The sequence below is a fragment of the Prunus mume genome, linkage group LG7 (genome assembly GCF_029339155.1).
Source record: "Prunus mume cultivar Tortuosa linkage group LG7, ASM2933915v1, whole genome shotgun sequence".
NCBI classification, from domain to species: Eukaryota; Viridiplantae; Streptophyta; class Magnoliopsida; order Rosales; family Rosaceae; genus Prunus; species Prunus mume.
The window spans coordinates 18578965-18601977 of NC_142704.1; the positions used below are offsets into that span (position 1 = coordinate 18578965).

Here is a 23013-nt window from a genome sequence, read left to right on the forward strand (position 1 = left end):
GTAACATATGGTAAGAGGATCCATTAATTTCCCAAGTAGCATGTTGAAGGAGTTCACAACAATCCATCTATAGAAAATTTCATTTTATCCGTAAGAGACTAGAAAAGGGCCAAAAAGAGACATCATATCATCTTAGTCCTAGCACTCAAAGCACAACTAAGTGCCCATTTGGTATTTGCTTATTTGGAGTCAAAAACACTTTCTTCAAAATCTTTGGCTACACAACCTGTTCCTAAGACCATGAAACACCCAACACCAAGTTTTCTTCTTCTTTTTCTTCTTTTTATTTTTTAAATCTCAAGTAACTAGGTTAGTTGTTCCAAAATCGCATGCAGCAGTATCGCTATAAGTTGTTCGGTTCCTAGTGACAGGAGTTTGATGAATCACTTTAATCCTAGTTACCATGAGAACTGCTAGAAATACTTCATTTGGGTGGTACTAACTGCTAAGTGGAATCACAGAGAACTAGCTTCAATTCAACATACCAAGGAGCAAAAGAGTGCAAGAAACCCTATGTTAAAAGAAACATAACAAGGTGTCAAATGAGAGGTGCATTCTCAACATGACGTGCAAGTTCGGAATTCATACATCAAGTTAGCAAGAATGAACTTCTATTTATAAAACCCAGCAGAAAATCTGGCAGTCAATTTCTATATAAGTGAACTTCTATCGATAAAACCATTAAATTAGCAAGCAAATGAACTACTGTCTCTAAAACCAACAGAATGAACGTCAATCTAGAAAACTCGCAAAATGAATTGAAATCCGGTAAGTTGTTTTTCCATTTATCGTTCATTTGTTGCCAAGTATACAACATATTATAACCACCTTAACCAGAAGAAAATGCAGCTTTCCTATTTAAACATTGAAGTACCATAGCACCAATATCCATGTTCAAAAGAAATACGACTCTACTAGGCTTCCCTGTTAGACGATTTGTTGAAATACTAGTCTGTCTAGACTAGATACACAATAAGCAAAGGAGACTCACAAACGTGACAATTCACAAGGATTAAGTCATAACAGAGGCGCCAAGAAGATAGTTCAATATTTATTGACATATTATCAGAGTAGACTAAGCTGGACCTCTGCGATAAATTGTGAGTTGCAAAAAACCAACCTCCCCTGCTTGTCAAAATGCTGCTCCTCAGCACCTCCAGGCTGAAGCAGAGATGAGCTCTCGACGCTGCCAGCATAGAACAAGTGACTCTTGACGCTTCTCCACATGAAATCCCCTTGCTGGAGTCCTCTTCACCACACATTCTGCCTGCGTTTCAGTAAAGTTACTGAAGGGTACAGGGGTGAAACCGGCAGAGGCAAAAAGCGTTTTCCAAAGGGGCATTTTGTCCGGGGCTCGAAGACGCCCTAGAACAGTGCTCTCAATCTTCGGCTGAAGAAGGAACCTCTCAATCTTGTTCACAGCATCTGAGGTCACATTAACCGCATCAAGAGATTCCAAAAGGTTTATGTAGGACTGGAGGGCCTGCAGAATGTGCTGCGGGAATGGAAGGTCACTTCTATCACACCCTCTATCCAAGGACACCATAATTTTGGGAGACAGCTGCTTCACAAAGCGAAGGAGATTGGGCAACGCAGCCGGTTGATTTGAAGTAGACCAAATGGGGAAATTCACAGCAACTGTCTCATTATCGTTGGCTCGAAAAATGGGCAGGGAGTAAGAGCTCTGGTCCAGAGAATCAAAGTTAACCACTTCAAGCTCAAAACTTATCCCAATCTCATTGGCAAATTGGGTGAGATTATCACGCATAAGCCCGAGCTCAACCGGGTGGTGAGTCGAAGGAGAGGCAAATGCAGTGATTCTGAGTGAAGGGGCAGTACCCCTATTCCTGACAGGAAGCTCCTGCATAAAGGAAGCCCAATGAGCACCAAACCCAATATCAAAATCGACAATGTGAATCTGATCTGTGTCTGAGACGGCCTCAAGAAGAGCCTGGTTGCAGGTGAAATTGACAAACTGAATAAGTGGAGAAACTTCAGAGAACACTTTGTAAGCACCCATTTTGAAGATGACATCAAATGGGGTTGGGGTTCTTGGTGGAGGAGAGGTAGCTGGATTGTTCATGAGGAGGAGGAGTTGCAAAGCCTCCTTGAAATAGAAAGCAGCCCTCTGAAGGGGCTTTCCAACAGGGGAAAGCTGGTGATTGAGCCGCGCCAATATCCCTTGCGCGTGTGAAAAGTTCCCAGTCCCTACCAGCTCTGCGGCCTTATAGAGCTGGTCGAGCAAAGTATGCTGGAGCTGTTGCTGGTGAGCCATTTCTTCACCATGGCCCACCGCAACCTTCGGCTTCGGCACCATCAATGGCTTCTGCGGAACATGATGCTGCTGAGGCAGAAATTGCATGCCTTGAGGATACCCAAATTGCTGCTGCTGCTGCTGCTGATGTTTTCTCAGCAAAAACTCATGACCCGGATCAGAAAACTGAACTTTTTGGATCTGATGCGAGCCAGGGTCTACAATTCCACCCGAGTTGTGGCGTTTGGCCTGGGACTGAAGCAGGTGGTGTTGTTCTTGCTGGGCATAAGCCAGTGGCATAAAAAAGTTTGGATTTTGAGAAAGCTGAGACTGCTGATTCGGGTTGTTCACGAACAGCTGTGGGTTCAGAATCTGAGGCTTCTCATCTGGGCTGCTCTCAAACTGTTGCTGCTGGTAAACCACATGACCAAGAGGCAAAGAAACAGGAAGAGCCATAGTGTTGGATGAATTAAAGAAAATGGGGTTTTGAATGTTGCAATTGACACTGTTGCCCCCACCATTGTTGTTGTTGTGCATCAACCCAACATTTGAAACCTTGTAATTTAGCAACCCAGAAGAGCCAGGCACAAAACCCACCTTCCCATTACTGCTATTATTGCCGTTGCTCACAAACCCAGAACTGGAAAACCCGAAATTCGGCCCCGAAACACTCGTGCCCGAAACGCTGCTACCGATTAGGTCGAAACCCGGGCCCTGATCGACGATTCCCAAACCGGCATTGCCGTCAAAATCAAGAGGGTTGCTGTTGTTGTTGTTGCTGCCGTTCTGGTTCCCGCTCTGCAAGAGCTGCTTGAGCCCAAACGACGTGTCATCCACATCCCCAGCGATCCACCGGAGAAGCGACTGGTCTTGACCCGGAGACGCCGCCGTTTCGGAGAGCATGGTCTCCCAGTCCTCCAACCCACCAAGCCCAAGCCCGCATCTCTCGACGCCTCCTGATCCAGTCACGGCCTCCAACCCGCCGCTCGGAATCGATTGAAGCTCGCAGGCCCACTCGTCTTTGGTCGACGCGGGTCCCACCGGAGGCGATGTCTCCGCCGCCAGCGGCGTCGTTTTGTCACCCCCACCACCACCACCGCCGTTGAAAGACGAAGAGAGAGTCGATGCAGAAGTGGGTGGGCTCGGGCTTCTTCTCATATGAAGAACAGAGTTGGGTTCGCTGCTCACAAAGCTGTTGTTGTAGAAAAAGCAGTCGTCTTTCTGGCTCAAGTACTTGTTGCTGTTGCTGTTGACGTTGTCTGTGAAAATTGAAGCTAAGCTTGTATTTGCGATTTCTAAGACCCCCTTCCCTTGCTGAAAATGAAAGGGCATCCCTCTTGCATAAATATTACAAACCCAAAAATTAAAATTAAAAAAAGCTCAAACCTTTGGAAAGATCAAACCAAGTTGCAGAAGATTTGCTCAGGGAAACAAGAACAAGAGGCAGAGCAATGGGTTAAGCTCAGAAAATGGGTTCTTTTTAGATTTGTGCAGAAAAAGCTCTTCGTTTTTCTTCTGAGTCTTCCTCAAATTCACACCCACCATCCACTCTTTGCATGCCATGAAATCTTTTCAGCTCAAACTAAACAAACCCATTTCAAAAAATTGATTCTTTCTTTTCTGTAGCTCACCATTACTGAACAAGTTCTCTGTCTTCCTTCTCAGTTCCATCATATCTTACTTTACTATTTGCCAGAGTTCCATTTCAACTCCCTCTCTCTTCTCTCTCTCTCTCTCTCTCTAGACTTAGCAGCTGTTGTTGTTGTTGTGGGTAGAGGTGGTGTTGTTGTTTCTTCTAATCTCTTCTTCTACCCTTGTGTCGCAGCAGAGAGTACTCTGTACCCTTCCCTGTTCTGCCATGGATGCGTGCATCATAAAAAAGGTAATAAAGTGTGCTCTCCCTCCTCACCATCTCTCTCTAGTCCCTATCTCTTTCTCTCTCTACAATTTTTATTTTTATTTTTTTTCCAATCTCTTTTTTTATTTTTGCTTTTTTTTTCTTTCTTCTGAACCAATTTATCTCTCCCTCCCTCCCTCTTGCTCTGTTATATTGCTGGGTTTCTGTCACCTCCGCATAGTGGTCACGGCATTGTCTTTACCTTATTTTACATAGGGTAAATGGGCGCTCTGCTTTTTGATAAAAGGGCACCCCGGATATTAAATTACATTATAGGCCATGTCAGATCCTGTCTTTCCTTGCATAGATACAGTACAACTATTCATGTTTCCTTTTTGCCACAGGCACAACTATTCATGTTCAAAGTTCAATCCAACTATCCATTCCTGTTTCCTTTTTGACAGATTCAATTAGATCTTCAAATCTTTAAAAACCATGTTTAAATCGGGTAATGAATTAACACAAACCGGTTCTTTGTTTCGTTGGTGAAAGCGGTCACATCTTCATCCCGAATTCACATTTGTAAAAAAGGGTAAAATTGTCAATTTAACATCTACAATTATTTATGCTTGTAAAATGCTCTTGGTAAAACTATAGAGAGCATAAATAATATTTTTTATTTATTTTTATTTTACTAACAAGAGTAGACTCAAAATCGCCTAGTAATTAAGAGCAAATCCAACTGACAAATGAGCCACTATGCTTACATGCACAATACTTTTACTGACAAGAGTATACTCAAAATCGCCTAGTTATTAAGAGCAAATCTAGCTAACAAATGTGTTTTACATGCACGATACATTTATTGACAAGAATTTACTCAAAATGGTCAAGCAATTAAGACTGAATCTAGCTAATAAATGAGCCACCTGGTTTACATTTGGAGTGACAAACATGTGATAAACATTTGGAGGGGTAGAGTCGACTTTTTCGGAGATATAATCCTTCGATTTCGCACTATGAAAATTCTTAAAACCCTAACAAATTGTTGTGCCATGGGGAAAGGGATAAATTTTTCCCTTTGAGTGTTTATCAATGTTAAAAAAAGATCAAGTTTCGTTTATTGATTTAACATATTGTTCTCAATGGGAATATTAAACAAACTATAACGTTTATATTGCTAAAATTGAAATCACATGTCCTTCAAGTGAGAAATCGACAAAACTACATGGACTATAAATATAATTTGGCGAGTATGTGGTGGTTTAGTAGAAAATCACTAGCTAAAGATATGCTTTTAATTTGGGCAACCATTACACAAAACAACATGGACTATAAAAAGCAGAGCTCCCCAATAAGAAGGAAAATTATAATTTGTAAGGTCGAAACTATAGCTTGAAGAGGTTGTGGTGGGAGGGGTTGGCGGTGGCCATGGGTGGGGGGAAGCCACTATCCCTTATTTTTTTTCAAAATTTTGTATCTTGTGATTGTAAACTTGACCCTTTGTTGAGTTGTTGAAGCCACTCTCTCATTTCAAGCAGATATATATATATATATATATCTCCAAGTTTTCCTCCTCAATTACTATATTTTCAAATTAAAAGCTCGTTAACACACAAAAAATATATATATATATATATACACACACACCTAACAAACACACAAAAATGAAAAACCCCTCATCAAAATAATGATAGTTAAATACAAATAAAGATCTTATGAACTTTTGATTTTATTTTGGGCTATAAAATATGAATTTCAAGCACCACCCTCAAAGATAAAGTTAGAAGAAGTGTACTATATTTATTTATGATATCAATCACCTATGAATCTATGATATACGGGTAACTACAAACATATTCAAAATTTATGTTAAAACATAATCTTTGAAGAGGTTTAGGCTCTATTTGGGATTGCTTTTTTCGCTAAAAACATGCTTCACTTTAAAGTTAAGCAGTTTAAGGTGTTCGGTAAAAATAAAATATCATAATTATTTTAAAAGTAGTGGTCTTTTGACAACAGTTTTTAAAAGCAAGCTCTGGGTTTCTTTTCAAAGTTGGTTTCAAAAGAAGCTGAGATGAGCATTTAATAATTATTTTTAATCCCAAAATACCATCATTAATTTTAAAAATGACATCACCCCCACCTCTACATCCAACTATACCATCACCTCCTCCACCACCACCTCCACCTATACCACCACCACTACCACCTCCTCCTCCTTAACCTCCACTATCCCCACCATCCCCATCACCTCCACATTCATCACCACTACCACCACATCCACCACTACCACCACATGATTAGTGCATAACACTTTCAACATCATGTCTATTTTAGTCATTATTTACAGTTACAACTGTTTTATATTATAATTTACCAAACAGTTTTGACAAGGTTTTTTTGTACTAACAACACTTTAAAATTATTGTTTAGCTACTTTACTTTACAGCTAATTATTTTCAAAGTACAGTTGAAACAATTTTTTTTTTAAAGTAACAACAATCCCAAACTGACCCTTAGAGGGTTAATTGAGCCAAAAAGACTTTTGGCATGCATTGAATTACTGAAAAATAGTCGTACATACCAGTGATTTTAGGTTCGAGTCCTCATGGCATCTTAGTAACTATTCTATTTTCCCGTAGTTTTCATGTGTGTGGGAAACCTCTTTCTCTTGTAGTTTAGATTATCGTTGGTATTCAAAACAAATAAATAATAAAAAGCAAGAAAATTAAGTGAAACGACAGCGTATGAAGTAGTAAGAGGGGGTCAATAACGTTAAAGCCCACATCACTTTTGCTCGTTTGGTATTGGGAACTGCGTGCGCAGTCCGCTGTCCGCTACAAAAATCAGACAACGACCCCATGAAGACCAAAGAAAAGCCCAAGAAGATTATTTTCACATTTTCTCCACTCGAAAACGACGACGTCAAAATGAGTGGTTCAGATTAAAAACACCAAAGACTCACGCGTCACGTAACACGCTTTAATCGCAGCGAGTTGAATTCCGCATCGTAGCTCCGGGTGTGTTACGTGTAGATCAATCCGCGCGTGGGTCTATGCAGGCAGTCGTTGTTGGTCTTTGCTAAAAATGGCGGCGAGGTGATAAATTGATTTTCCGTTGTTTCACCTTTTTACCATACACAGTAACTCTGGCGGGAAGGGAAAGGTGGGTAAAGTTGTGGGACTTGTCTGTCATTTTGGAAAAAAGCTGTTTTGCTCTTTTTATTTTTATATTTGTTTTCTTCTTGTGGTCTGGTCCAGGTGAAAATAGTACCCCGGGTACAGCTTGGATCTGCTGCTCCGCACATGTACAAGAAACTTTGAACCTAACCATTGAATTGAATGGATCACGTATTACTTTGACCTGCTTCTTTATTTTTGACTATTTTGACTTTGCATCATTAGAAAATACAAACTAATTATAACAGAGAGAAATAAAGATAGAATAAATAAAGCTAACTTGTCTCCACAATTATTGGATAAAAGAACAACAAAAAATCATGCATGTAATATGTCTCTAACACGAGGCGTGAATGTCGATCGATATCGATGAAAAATCGATCGATTACCACTCAGTACATCCGCAACTATTTCACAAAACTAATTCAATTAAAATAAATTCCTTCCATGGTTACAATTTAAGCTAGCTTGCTAACTGTCCACAATCATAGCAGGTAAACAATTTTTTCAAAAAAGAGAAAGAAAGTTATGCATGATCTTTTTGACAGCCTTTTTTTTTTGGGTGGCCCGATTCTTTTACAACTTTATACATAAAAATAATAATACAAAGAATTGTATCTACATCGGTACTCACAACCTGCTGCCATATTTATAATTTCTTATTCAAAATAAATGGTCTTTATGTTATTTTATTTGTGCATGAGAAATTAATTTATCTCAATCGACAAGTGTCCACTCTATTATTTACGCCTTTTGAGACAGTTTCAGACTAAAAGTAAATAGATCTTAGAACCAGAGCAGTCCAGGCTTAATTTGATTGTGTCATTTCATAAAATGACAAAATGCTTCTTTCAAAATTGATTCTTAGTGGATGATTCCATAGTTTTTGTGTAGAATCGGCTACACCCGATCCCATTAACCTCGCCTCATTCGACTTGTTAGCCCTAAAAATCCCTAATTTCTCGGCCATTGCTTTAAATTACAATGTAGAGTAGGCCGCACAAATGATTTTAATTTCTTGAAAGAAAAAAAAAGAAAAAAAGAGATCGCTTCCCGGAAGCTATATACTTAAATATTTAGGTCCTATCACTTGTGAAATTGGAATATGTACAGATATATAGATCGGTGCAATGTGATTACGTCCACAAAGTTATCGCGAGTGTATTTCTTGAAAGTGACCAATGTACAATGTACATATGCACGAGGAGGCTTATACTGATTGTACTGATGATTGTACTGATGAAAAACCAGAGTCACAAGTTGTCATATTTGGAAGGAGAAGACTAGTTTATAGGTCTTGGTCGGGCATGCATTATTGGATTCACACGGGCACCGCTTTGTCAATACAAAATTGAAATGCAACCACCATCAAACTATAAGCTCTGTCCGACACCTGTACCGTGTACGCTTTGTTTAATTAACGTGGTTTAAAGTATTTACCTTTATATGCATATGAGGTCGTAGATTCGATTCCCACTTTTAATTAGCGTATCAAACTGTTAACTGTTTTCCAATTGAACTTCTGGAAATGAACTGCCAAACACAAACACAAACCTTAGTTTGACTGTACTTTGTCTTTGATACAATACAAGCAAGTCTCTGTCCTTTGAATGCTTTCATTCTCTCAAAACAATAATAGAATCCATGAGACGAGAGGGGTTCATGGGGATTGCGTGGCTCCAAGACTTGAACAGCCTTGTCTATGTGCATTTGAGAAAAAAAAATAATTTTTTTGGGTATTTGTGTGGAAGGGATGAGAGGGGACATGCTTTGGTCTAGCGTGAAAACCATGATTTGGACATGTCAGGATATGGGGGCTTAGTTTATATACAGCCCCATGTGATCTCTAAGGCAAAAACCTTCCATTTTATCAAGTGGAAAGTGACACAACTAAATCCCTCTTTGCCCCACCAATGTTTTTTTCAAATAATTTTTTTTTTCCTTAACTGTATATACAATTTGTTTGTTTTGTTTGCCATGAGTAGCAACTCATCAGGTCCCTCGCTGAGTCACTATGCCCCATCCATCTGAGTTTAGGGTACGTGAGATTTGAATTTGCTAGAAGGACATGTGATATTTTCTTGGCACGCCAATGTGTGTCTGTGAAAGAAAATGAAAGAAACATGGTGAATTAAAGTAGGAGTTGTAGTTTGACTAGCTAATCCTCATGACCCAAAGTCTTGGAGAGAATTCAATCGAACCATCTAAATTGATAGATGTGTTACCTAAAAAAAATTTATATAAATGGTTGTGTATATAGTCTTTATTACGTGTTACTCATGCGACGAGCGAACGATAAAATAATGTATCGTTTTATTTGACGGCCTTAATTATGAAGAGCTTCTCTCTTTATTCAAGTACAATTGAGAATGGTGGTGGGTGCCATCAGCCATGTTCTTTCCTCTACCCTCACGGCAAGTTGAGCAATCTAGAACATGAGCAAATTAATATTATCACGAGTCTCCTACTTACCAAACAGAAGCATTCGAAGGATTAAGAAATTAAAAAGCAATGAAATTACACAAACAGATATAATAACTCAATACCCTTCAGTACGAAAAATTCAATGAACATATGTTGTTGTGAACGTGGGCTGCTCAAGCAATGACAGCTCCTAGCTATGATTTGAGGACTTGAAAGTAAAGTATTGCTAACAAGTCTAAACGACCATTACCCTTCTACTTTTCCTATTCATTTGACTCTTAAGAATTATTGTCCGTACTTAAAAGTCCAACCCCATGGAAAAAAAATATTACGTAACTTTAATATTATTTACGTGCTATATAGTGAATTTATTAATATTATACTTTAAAAGTGAGAAACAATAACTATGTTGTCTATTTATATTATAAAACGTGAACAAATTATACTACTAAACCGTACTAAAAAAAACAAAAAGAGGAAACGTCAAACGTTACACAAGCCCAAAGTTCCAATGCTTACTTGGGTTTGGTTTTAAGAGCCCATGTATATTCTTGGAGAACATGTTCTGGTAAGGAGCTAGCTCCAAGAGCATGTACATGAATGTTTAATTAAACCATCCAAATTAACCTCCATGAATGATGATGCATAACCACGGCAGTAATTAGATATGTGATTCATATCTTTTGTTCAATCCTATATACCCGCTCTACTTTATAACCACCCTTACGTGTTACTCAATGATTAGAGAATCTCTAATAGACTCGACAAACTTTATTAAGCTACTACTGTTGGAGATGCTCTAATCTTTTAAACTATAAAGCCAAGAGCTTTTGTTTGCAATGTAGATAACTTTATTTAGCTTTTTGAAGATGTAAAACTTTATGACTTTAATTGCAAGTTATAAAAACTTCTTCCATGCAACTTAAAGCTGATAAAATTTTCAATTACAAAACTGGGTGTGGACAAGTCCCAATGCTTAGAAAATTAAGGTTATTAGCTATACATAGGTCATATATTACTGTCTTTTTGTACACTTTATTGAATGATAAGTCATTAAGGTTAGGTGTTTGTCTGGTGGTCATGATTAAAAAGCAAATAATCACAAGTCATTGCAGTCTAATTCATTTGCATATAGAATTGTAAAGTAAGCTAGGAGACAAGGTTTGCTTTTGGCTTGATTTTCTTGTTTGCTTAGGGTCCATTGTGCCTCTATATCCTCCTCTTTCATTGTTTTGGCTAAGCTAAATGGTGGCTGCAAGCTATCAAAAGAAGTGCAAAGACCATGTGTTTCCCTCTAAAAAAGAAATTTATCTTGTTTCAATTCAAGTCCCTCTCACTGAAACAAAAGTTTCCAGATGATGATTTGGTCATCTATAAAAAAGATCATATTATATTATTATGAGCTACTTCTTTAAATAGTATATAATATCTTGAATATAATTGATGTTTGGTTTTGATTTTGAAAGTTGTATGGTTGTTTTTTTGTTTTTGAAAGAAAGCGATGAATTATTTTGAAGTAAAATCACGATTACTTAAGGTCACTTAACAAAACATCTTGAATGATATCGGGAGGATCCCCATATCAACAAAATAAATTTGATCAAGATAACAAGCACGTCTATGAGCTACTTGATTAGTTTCACGAAAAACATGAACAATCTAGCACATGAGCCAAAAGAATTATGCAATCTTCAATAATTGATATATTTTTTTCGTGCTATGTTTAGTCAAGTATATATTATATATGTCATGATTCATGATGATAATAGAGAGCTTGATGGCTGCATTTGACCTTGTTGCAGGCCGATCGACGCAATGAAGTGTTGAGCAAGGTGTTTGACCTAAAAAAAAAACCAATTGAATTGATATCCTAAGTCAAAAATGACTCTGCCCCTCCCCAAAGAATCGGTGGATTACTTGGAGATGAGATTTGGGGCCATATAGGACTTAGAAATCCCATGCGGTCAAAATACCTAACAAAATATTAAAAATTCAAGCTTGAAATATGAGAAATGCAACATCTGGGCAGCCCAAAGGCCCAAAGAAAGTTGAATTTGGGCTGAAGTGTTTTCAATAACAAAATCAAGAAAATCATATATATTTTTTTCTTAAGGGGTAAATTTGAAACTCTAAAATTTTCTAAGTGGGGAAAGATAGTGTTGAGTGCAAATAAAAGTAACTTTTAAAAGCGCTTTTACTTGTGTCGATGTTTAAATACGTCGGTCATCGTTCATTCATTTAACAAAAACAGTTTAATAGATAAAATTAAACTGAAAATGCGGATAATCGAAGTTTAAAAATGTTCAATTTAACCAATTTTTTCATGAACAATCCAGAAATAAATAAAAAAACTTTAAATTAAATATTTTACAGCTCAAAAATAAGATTTCGTTATGTTTGTTAAATAAGTATATCCGATCATTAGCAATTTAAACCAAAGAGTTTGATAACGAGGAATCGTAGAGGCATATTCTAAGTTGTTATGATACCGTACTTCGCATTATATTAACAGCGGTGCAGACCCATCTGATCAACCGTTAGTCTCCATCCAGAAACAATCTTCTAATCCAACGGTCCTAATTAAGGTAGCGGAGGACCCATCAGCAAAGACGGTTTCATTTTTCTTCGGAAACCATATCCAACACGGTTTCCCAACCAATCAGAGTGAGCTGTGAGCAATGAAGGATACCTTCTAGGTGGGGCCTGTTTGTTTGGAGCGCAATCATAAACTTCGGCCACGTATGCATTAACTATGAGCGGACGGATGGACCTAAAGAGAAACCTTCTTTTTCTAAAACATCCAATTCGTTTTAGAAATTATAGAAATTATTAAATTAATGGATAAATATCATAAATTATATAATATAATTAATATATAACGGAAAAACCCAAAGCAAAGCCACCACTATATTATCATCGTCAACCAAACCAAACCAAACCAAACCAAGCTCACGGGATTTCGTGGACTTTCTGATCAAGAAGCTCTCTTTTTGCTTTCTGGGTTCGTCTTCAGACTTCACGAGGTTCGATTTCCATCTGCTATTTCGTATTAACTCCCTTTCAATTTTGTACCCTGTTAATATAATCTGTTGATAATAACCCAGTAGTCTTTTGATGTCAGAATTGACTTCTGATTGTCTTTCTGTGTGTGAAAATCTGAGTTTTGGATGGTGAATTTCACGTGGGTTTATTTTGAGTAATATTTTGTGTGTTTTTCTTTTTAATTTCAATATTTTATAATCCATGTGATCAAGGGTGTTAATTAAGAGATAAAGAAGATGTTGTCTACTTTTAACTTGTGTAATTGAACTGAATTGCTTTTGATTTTTACTTTTTTCTTATGTTGTATGCAAATTTCAGGCAGAATGGCAAAGAGTTACTTCAAGCAAGAACATGATCTTGGTATGTAGTATTTTTCATCCCAAAGAGTTGTTTTTATTACCTTGTCGAGTTTATTTAATACAAGAACGTTAGTCAAAGAATTTTGATGTTTATGGTTTGTATTATTTTCAGAGAAGAGACGGGCAGAGGCTGCTAGGATCAGAGAGAAATACCCGGATAGAATTCCAGTAAGAATTTGAAATCCAAACTCAGTTATCCATTTTCAATTACTTCCCATGATGTGAAATACTTGCACATAATTTTTATGTAGTAAATTATTTGAATGGTTCTGTATTATTTGTATCTGGCACTAAATTTGCATAAAGTATTATGCTTGTCTGTTGTAGTGAGATTGTATCAGCTAATAGAGAAGTTGATTTCAGATGTGTTAATAGTTTCCACAAGGATGTCAAGGATGCATTCTTTTTTGGAGTTCTACTTCCTATAACTAAGCAAAATGCATCCTGATTTTGGCTTTCTTACCCATGTTGTATAAAATCTTGATTTTATGATTTGAAGGTGATTGTGGAGAAGGCAGAAAGAAGTGATATCCCAAACATTGATAAGAAAAAGTAAGCTTTACTTTCTTTCTTGATCCCTGATATATAACATTGCTGCTTGTTGATTCCATTTTTCTTGTTTATCTTAGTTCAATTTCTAGCAAAGTTTACATCTTTCCAATTTAGGACCAAAGTTTAACCGGCCCTCTCTTTTCTCATCTAATTCTTCCAAAGGCTTAAGTTGGATGTTCTTTATTTGTTATGTTTAATATATCGTTATTGGTAAAATGCCGAAAATTTGGTTATGTTTGATTGCCTCTATGATATTTCAACAACATCCGTTGCTTTTTGACTGTTTCTTTAACTATAAACGGAATCTGAAAATGACAGGTACCTTGTCCCAGCCGACCTAACTGTTGGACAATTCGTTTATGTTATCCGCAAAAGGATTAAGTTGAGTGCAGAGAAGGCTATCTTTATATTTGTGGACAATGTACTCCCACCAACAGGTAAATTCTTGTGAAATTGTCTTTTAGGGGATGGTGCCTTTTGCTTGGCCTTTTGATTGAACATGTCCCATTTATAATGTCTTCTGTCTTTTACAGGTGCAATCATGTCTGCCATATATGAAGAGAAGAAGGATGAAGATGGGTTTCTTTACGTCACTTACAGCGGTGAGAACACTTTTGGTTATCAGGTTCCGCTGTAGCCCTCGATTAGTTGGATACCCACCATCTTTCTTCCAGTCCCAGCTACCTGATTTTATCGCTATCATCTTCATTACCTTGTTCTGAATCCGATGCTTCTTTTATTATGCCTAGTTCATAAACACCTCTCTGGTGATAATGTGTATAGTCACATATTGTATATAACTTCTAAGCTCCGGTTTAACATTAAAGTTTCTTGCTTGTTGCTATTCATAATCATTCAATGAAGCTACCGGTTTATTGCCAGTTTTGGCTGGGTCATGGTTATGTGAAGCTGTGACTTTGACCAAAGTTTAATGCAAACCTTTCTTCTTGTTGCATCTTTTGACATGCCACAATGCATACTCATGTGCCTTATGACATAACGTTTGCTGCCTAGAACAGCAATCTCTGCATATTTTCGGGTGCCTTCACCGGCACTCACTGCCTGTTCATTGCTAGGAAGAATTGTCTAGACGGCCATGAAAAAGAAATAGAAAAAGAGAGGAAAACAGAGCGATTTTCCCCCATTTCAACGCCTACATTTAAAGCTCTATCTCTTTGTCTCTCTTTCTCCCTCTCAAAGTTCAACGCCCAAAGGTAAAGACACTGATTATTAAAAAAGGGTGCAAAAGTCATAAATGGGAGAGATTGAGCTGTGTATTTGTGGGCTTCGGCCATGGGCCGGATTAAATTTCTTTGGGTCTGTCATGGGAGATTGATCAGTACGCAACTTCTGTTGTTAATCTGATGAAGCTTTGGTTGGCTAAGAGCTTTTATACTTCTATACGTCTATACGCTACGCTAAGAGCACTTCCACTTCTATGGGCAAAAGCAAGGCAAGGGCTGCCACTATTCACATGAATAGTGGCAGCCATTTTGTTTCCACCTTAGCCAAGTCCACCGGAGCCAGAGGGTGGTGGGGGGAAATTTCGTTCAGGAGCAGCCAGCCCGGGTGTGGGACCCACCAACTCGGGCTGGCCCGAAAAGGCAAGTTCCGCCTGGTCCAAAACGCGGGGTGACGTCAGTCGACGTCGTCACGCGCGATTCAAATTTTTTTCTGTTGGAATTTGAACTAGCGTCGCGACGCCAATCAACGGTGGAAGACATGTGACACGCCCCAGCGCTCGATTTGATTCCAAAGCTTCATCCAACGGCTGGCGATTTTTCAGCAATAAAATTATGAAAAAAAATCGAATTTTTATATATAAAAAAAATACTAAAAAATACTTAAAAATTCTGATTTTTTTTTTCTATAAATACCTATAAATACCCTTCACTTTCAACACCAATTCTCATACATTTTATTCTACTTCTACAATTACTAAACATTTTTTTCACTCTTCACTCAACATTTTCTTCACTCTTCACTCAACATTTTCATCTCTTTCACCTTGTAATTTTATTTCTTATTTTTATGGCTTCTTCTATTGAAACCAGAGGGGCGTGGAGCACCATGGAAGATGTTTCTTTGTGTGAGGCTTGGCTCCGAGTTTGTCATTGTCCCTTGACAGGCAATGAGATGAAATTTTTCCATATGTGGAAAAAAATTCATGCCGAATTTTGCGAAAAAATTCCGGACTCGCCTCGTACGGAAATGACATTGTCGAGTAGGTGAAAACTTCTCAACAAAGAGATGGCAAAATGGAGAGATGCCTTGGCAAAAGCGATGAACTTGTATAGAAGTGGGGAAAATCGTACTAACGAGGTAAGTATTTTGTAATTTTTGTTATATTAAGTTTAATGTCCTAATATATATATGTTGTTAATATTTATTGTATTTTCAATATTTTGTTAATATTTCTTGCATTTCAAATATTTTGTTAATATTTCTTGCATTTTCAATATGTTGTTAATATTTCTTGCATTTCCAATTGTTTCTTCATATTTCTTGCACTTCCAATTTATTTGTAAGGTTAATTGCATTTCCATTATTTTTATTTTGTTACTTGCATATCCAATATATTTTAAATAGTTATTGCATTTCCATTTTTTTGTTAAATAGCTCATTCAAGCACAGATGTGGTTCGGTGCAACCGGGGGTGGCAAAAAAAAATTCACCCATCATGAATGTTGGGAGGTGGTGAAATATTGTAAACGCTTCAATATTATTCCCACGGGTCCCGACGTTGTGTTAAACGAGACGCCTCTCCGTGATGCAACGACATCGGATTCACCTCTCGATTCCCCTATGAGTGAAGACTCACCCATCCAAAAGGAACCGAGGCCCATTGGCCGAAAGGCTGCGAAGGCAAAGAAAACGGGTAATTCAAGCAATCATAATTCAAAGTTTTTGGAGGAAATTGCAAGGCAAAACGGCATAAGAATTGAAATGGAGCAAAAACGCCAAGATATGGAGGTGGCAATTCAAGCCGAGTGTGCATGAGAAAAGGAGTATTTGCGCAAAAAAGATATGGAGAAGACGGATCCGAAACTATGGCGATGGATACAAGCCATATGTCCCCTGATACAAAACAATATTGGAAGCTAGAACGAAGGGATATTATGAGAAGAAGACTTTTCCAGGATGATGGGCCTAGCAACATGGATTGATTAAATGATCAAAACCATTAAATTAGTTGGCATACCTTTTATGTATTTTTATTTTTCTTGTTTTCTATTAAAGTTGGTGTACTTCATGTTTTTTATTTTAGTAGTAGTAATTCTTAATGACTTGTATTGGATTTCTTTATTTAATAAACAAAGCATTCAATAAAAGACAATTTTATTCAACATATTTCATACATCAAACAAAACATAATTAAAATTAAAACAAAAACTACAAACAAGGCACAATAATAAATAAAAAAACAACACAACCAAACCATAAGCAATACTAAACAACACAACCAAAACATAAGTCCTAAAACATAACCAAAGCATCTATGCTCCATCATTCATCTTCATTCCCTTTCACCGTCCATATATGCTCTATCAAGTCAAGTTGACGGCTTTCATGAATATACGAAGATTGCATCTCTGTATATCGATCTATCATCCGGGTCATCATACAATCGTCCCTCACCAACGGTTCCGGCTCAAACGGTTCTCCATTTGGCCCCATGGGCCTTTCATAAATCCGGGTCAAGGCCGTGTTTATTGGATCCGGTTCATAGACCTCTCCAGATCATAATCGTACTCATCCTCCACAATCATATTATGGAGGATGATACAAGTCATCATAATGCTTTGGAGGATCTCCTCATCAAACATACGGGCCGCACCTCGAACAATTAACCATCGAGCTTGAAGGATGCCAAAACACCTTTCGACATCTTTCCTGTATCCTTCTTGATAAGTAGCAAATAATTTTTGCTTATGGGATCGGGGATTCGGAATGGATTTGACAAATGTGGTCTACCTTGGGTAGATACCGTCAGCTAGATAATACCCCGTCTAGTAGACTGTATTGTTGACTTGATAGGTAATATTGGGGCCTTGGCCGGTCAAAACATCGTTGAAGACCGGAGATTGACCCAGGACGTTGAGGTCATTTTGGGCTCCGGCAACTCCCAAGAATGCATGCCAAACCCATGTGTCGAAGCCAGCAACGGCTTCCAGGATGATACTTTTTGTGCCTTTTCTATTTCCGTAATCACCTTGCCAGGCAGTTGGGCAATTCTTCCATTGGCAATGCATGCAGTCGATGCTACCAATCATTCCGAAATCCTCGAGTTTCGGCTTTTTGTAGAAGCCGTTGGAGGTCCCTGGGAGTAGGTCTATGCAGGTAGTCCCTAGTGTACAGATTTTCAACTGCATCACAAAATCTTACCAAAGCCTCCAACGTAGTGGACTTCCCCATTCGGGCAACCTCATCCACCTGATCAATAGATACTCCATACGCCAACATGCGTATAAACTGTAAGCTTTGCTCCGGAAGAAGGCCCAAAACCCCAGTAGCATCACACTTTTGAACAAAGTATGCATCATAATTGCAAATATCATGCATGATTTTATTGAACAAATGAGGTTGCATTCTAAATCGCCTTCAAAAAACAACATCAGAGTACAAAGCAGTTGGGATAAAATAATCTTCCAAAAGATTCTTACCCCGAGAATGCCTATGTCTGTCCACATTCCGACGACGGCCGACTTGTGAACCACGGCGGCGACCTTGGTTCTCTTCCTCTTCCATTGCCACTGCTATGAGAACTTGTTCATCAACTTGTCTCTGCAACTCATTGATTTCATCGGCTCTACGGTTTCTCTCCTTTCTTTCTCTCTCTTGCCTCTCCAAGCATCTCCTATATTCTTCCATTGAGAATGAATGGAGTATGAATTCTAAACTATAAGAAATGAAAATATTGAAAGATGTGGTGTGAGAGGTATGAGGTGAGCCTCTGGTTTTATAAAAAATTTGGCAAGATAGAGATGCCACGTGGCTTGATTTGATTGGATGAAAATCTTATCTGAAATTTGAAATTCATCCGAAATTTGAACCCAAATTTATCTGAAATTTAAATTTTGAAATTCATCCGAAATTTGAACCCAAATTTATCTGAAATTTGATTTTTGAAATTCATCCGAAATTTAAATTTTGAAATTCATTCGAAATTTGAATCCAAAAATTTATCTGAAATTTGAATTTTGAAATTCATCCGAAATTTGAACCAAAAAATCTTATTCCGAAATTTTATCCGATTATGAATAGTCTTGACACGTAGGAACCGTAAATCTTATCCGAAAATATTATCCAAATTAATTATTGAGGTAAAAAAAAATTTTGAATAAAACAAAAAAATAAATAGTAACTGCCCTTAGCAAGGGCAACGGGTGGAAACACAAAATTCAGATTTTGTAAGGGCAACCAATATTCACGTGAATAGTAGCTGCCCTAGCTCCCCCCCTTGCCATGGCTAAGGGCAAATGAGTGGAGTTGCTCTTAGAGCACTTCTACCCATTTGCTATGGCAAAGGGTAAGGGTAAGGCAAGGGCTGTTATTATTCATGTGAATAGTGGCAGCCCTTACAAAGGCTTGTAGTGTTTCCACCTATTGCCATGACAACCACTATTCACATGAGATATAAAGAAAGGAATTTGTATAGAGTTTTGGTGTGGGAAGTGAAGAATATGACTAAGTATTTATTTTTAAAAAAATCTGAAATTTGTAGTATATTTTTAGATTTTTTTATAAAAAATTTCGTTCGACATCAAGAAACCAGCAACATATCAGTTGTTTTGCCTTTGGGTTGGCCCGGTTTTCGAGACCACTGTTGCTCGAGAAGCTTAGGCCACTGGAATGCGAACCTGCGATTTGGGCTCCTTCTTGCAACACGAGTCATGGCGGACCTGTAAATTTTTCAGCGGAGGTGCATTTCTTAAAAGCTAAAAGCTCCAAAAAAAAAAAAAAAAAGACAACTAAATATCCTCATAATTTAAACAATACTAATGTTTAAATTTCATGAGCAAGTTATCAACCAAAATACAAGTGCCTCTCTGCCTGGACTGGACTATAGTCCGGAACATGAAAGGATGTGTTGAGGCCCAAAAATCCAAAGGGTTTAGCCCAAATTAATTCCTGGCCCAACACAGAAAAGAAGATACAAAAGGGGCTTAATCGGAACAAAAGGGCATTTGTGGGACCCGCTAATACATGCTACCAGCCACGCATCATGCCAAGTAAGCACATACAAAGGGGCCAAATAAAACATACCAACTTTACAAAAATCACGCTCACATGCTCATTAGGTGTTACTTGACCTGAAATAATAAAATTCAAGTGCAAGCATAGGCATCATGCGAAAAGAGCCATTATTCTAGCACCAAGCTATGACACAAGTGGACCCAAGCCACAAAAATTAAACCGGGGCTCACTGAGAAGGTTGTGGCATGGAGGGGAACAAGCAATCACAGGGCCCATTGAGGGTTCGAGGAACGCACGTTTTAAGCCACTTGGGGGCATTAAAACTCAAGCCCGTTCTTAGAACTCAAACACATGAGTTAGCATGAGAGAGAAGAGAAAATGGTCCAAAGCCTTAGGAAATCATCTAGTAGCCCAGCCCATATCAATAGAATGCCTAAAAAACTAAAGTCACTTCCAGCAGCTTGACGAAAAGCCCATTAGATGCTGGAGATAACACGCTGATAACCCGACACTATACACACAAGCCCAGCCCAAAGCCTTCTAAAAAGCTGGCGTCGTGCTCCATCCCTGTTAGGACTCCAAACAAGTTAGATAAGGAGTCATGACAAGAACCAGCGGAGATTCATGGGTGAAGGACAAATACCCATCAGACAAAAGGCTCTACCCGTCCTCTTTTCCATTATGAGCTTCATTTTGAAAACCAAAGAGAGAAAACAGGTGGTGCCTCACCCTCATGGGGAGGTCCAGCTGCGCCAAACCATTGGAACCACAAAGGGTCCCTTACTCGTGCATCTCGAACGGAAGAATTTCACCCAAAAGGTTAAGTGGAAGGAAGCAACGAGAAATGGAGGAAAAGGATTAGACGAAATTAGGGTTCTTCATGCCTATAAAAGAGGGCTATTGCTACCCAGAAAAACAACCCATTCAGAGGCCTGACCAAGTTTTGTCAAAGCATATGAGAATTCACTCAAGACACCCAATCTCCTTTTTCGTTCGTTTTCTTCTCCCTCTAAGGATATGAATCGTTCTAATCTTGCTCTGTTCACCTCATGCTCTGGTTCTCTATAAGGAATTCATGTCTCTCTCTCTCTCTCTCTCTCTCAAATTGCTAAACTTGTGAAAGCTTAGCTCCCATGTCACAGGCTCTTCAAGCTAAGCCGTTAATCGATTTATCATGCTTATTTGGTGTTAGTGAGATGAACCTAAGAGTGTTTTTCTAAAGTCTCATCAGATTTTATAAAAACCCTTTTGAAAGCTTGGTTTCGAACTCAGACTTTTTGGGGAATTTTTGTTCGTTGTCTTCTTACGGCATCCTAAGCCCATTCGTCAGCTGTTGGAACAAAAAGACCCCTACATAAATTGGCGACTCTGCTGGGATCAAGCTGCTATTTTCACTAAATGCCTCCAAGAAAGAAGGCCAGAAGCAATAAACCAGAGAAAATAAAGAGATAAGAATATTCCCTCTTTTCTTTTCTTTTTCTCTTTTGTTGGCTATCTACTTTGCAAAACAAATATGATATAGATTGCTCACATGCTCCTTTTGTTTGTGCCTTAAATCTCCATTCTCAAGCAAAACAAAATCTTGTAAGAGGGCTAGGGGCTTTGGCAAATCCATCATTCATGCCTTTGAGCAAACTACACATGCAAACCCCAAAATATTTGGGGGCTTCGTGCGAAACAAATTTTTTCAAAACGAAGAAGAAGCCAAACACAAGCCAAGCATATGATACGGAGATGTCATCTTCTCTAGCCAATAGAGGAGACTTGACTAACTCAAGAACAATATAGCTATATCTGGCACAAAACTACGCATGTGCTTCAACTAAAAATTGAACAAGTCCTCTCCGGAACACTGCTTGCATCGCCTCCATCTTTGGCACTGCCCATAGGATGCCCTGACTTTCTATGCCAATGTCAGTCCCACAATCCACATGCTCACTATTAGAGGCCAAAGATAAGAGAATCTTTTTTTTTTCCTTTCCTACCTTTTTAGATTTCACAATAAAATATATATTATCATACCATATGCCATACTTGTAAAAGCAGCACGAGCATGTCATCTATTCAAATTTAAACATATACTGATAAATTTTCTTTCTTATATATATATATATAAATCATGTTTTAGGCCAATACCAATAGAGTGAAGTTGGACTATTCAGTTTCCTTTATTTCTTGTCTTTCAATTTGAAAGGAATACAAACACTAGGCATTTACACACTACCAAAAGCACGAGTATCATCACATGCTTTAATAATTACCAAAGCATCACATGCTTGCATATTACTAAAAGCTACCTATGTTGGTTTTCATATTGATGTATGATTCATTCGTAAGTTAATGTTGTTGGATGAAATCCATTTAAAATCGACAAATATTTATTATATTTGTTTACAAGCTGCAACACATGTATTATTTTAACCACCATCTGTTTTGGTCATGCAGAAATTATATATCTGTCAAGCACTCTGTTCTTATAAAGACGATGAGTACATTCCTCTACACCTTAAGCCTCAAGGAGCATGGGACCTTATGTTCCTGTACCGATCAGCATCTCAACACGCTCAGTGGCGCTGAGCCAAGCCAACAACAAAATTGTGCCATAGGAGGTGGTCTCAAGAGGAATCGTGCCAAGAAGAAACAATCCATCTCCAAAATCATGCAACTCAAGCATTTCACTTAATGCAATCATTTCAAGCAAGCCAAACTAGATATCACAATATCAAGCTTTTCAAGTAGCACAGTCACTATAAAAATGATAACTTGGAGTCTGCCGCTGCCGAAAAGGGTTCGAATAAAGGGACCATCTTTTGTCGCCCAAGTAGACGTCATCGCTATGCTGGAGAAAGAACTAAGTTAAAGCCAGGAAGATTGGAAGTACCCTCCTCAGCCGCCGTATCTATCAAGCTTACTCCAGTAGCCATATCCTAAAGGCTACGAAGCACCAAGTATGGTCCTTTTCGACGGAAGGAAAAGGAACCCAAAGGAGCACATCAACCGTTTCATTGATGCCTTGGGACCACATGCTGGTGATTATAATCTCCGGCTTCGAGAATTTTCGAAAAGCCTTACCAACTATGCCTATACGTGGTATACAACTTTGGCACCAGGCTCTATCTGCTCTTGGAGGATTTAGCAATCAGGTTCTGTAAAAATATTTCCAGT

General features: G+C 38.3%; 2 protein-coding genes across 4 annotated transcripts; one reads left to right on the top strand and one right to left on the bottom strand.

Annotated features, from left to right (window-relative positions):
* Window positions 1-754: 754 nt before the first annotated feature.
* LOC103337183 (scarecrow-like protein 22) lies at window positions 755-4277 on the bottom strand. Of its 3 annotated transcripts, none has more exons than XM_089041164.1 (2): window positions 3641-4273; window positions 755-3513 (listed from the first exon to the last, which is right to left on the bottom strand). In XM_089041164.1, the coding sequence occupies exon 2, from the start codon at window positions 3410-3412 to the stop codon at window positions 1148-1150; it is 2265 nt and encodes a 754-aa protein (XP_088897290.1). In that variant the 5' UTR covers window positions 3413-3513; window positions 3641-4273; the 3' UTR covers window positions 755-1147. The 3 variants fall into 3 exon arrangements, with proteins under 3 accessions (XP_088897290.1, XP_088897289.1, XP_008238556.2); XM_089041163.1 differs by having other exon boundaries at window positions 755-3568; XM_008240334.2 differs by having other exon boundaries at window positions 755-4277.
* Window positions 4278-12573: 8296 nt separating this feature from the next.
* Window positions 12574-14588, top strand: ATG8F (Ubiquitin-like superfamily protein). The gene is made up of 6 exons (XM_008240335.2): window positions 12574-12720; window positions 13058-13099; window positions 13211-13266; window positions 13598-13650; window positions 13969-14087; window positions 14184-14588. Exons 2-6 carry the CDS (start codon window positions 13063-13065, stop codon window positions 14285-14287), a joined length of 369 nt encoding a protein of 122 aa, XP_008238557.1. The 5' UTR covers window positions 12574-12720; window positions 13058-13062; the 3' UTR covers window positions 14288-14588.
* Window positions 14589-23013: the final 8425 nt, after the last annotated feature.

Coding starts and splice junctions, on each gene's coding strand:
- ATG8F (XM_008240335.2), top strand. CDS start 13,063: ATGGCAAAGAGTTACTTCAAGCAAGAACATGATCTTG. Junction 13,267..13,597: donor AATACCCGGATAGAATTCCA/GTAAGAATTTGA, acceptor TATGATTTGAAG/GTGATTGTGGAGAAGGCAGA. Junction 14,088..14,183: donor CAATGTACTCCCACCAACAG/GTAAATTCTTGT, acceptor TGTCTTTTACAG/GTGCAATCATGTCTGCCATA.
- LOC103337183 (XM_008240334.2), bottom strand. CDS start 3,586: ATGCCCTTTCATTTTCAGCAAGGGAAGGGGGTCTTAGAAATCGCAAAT.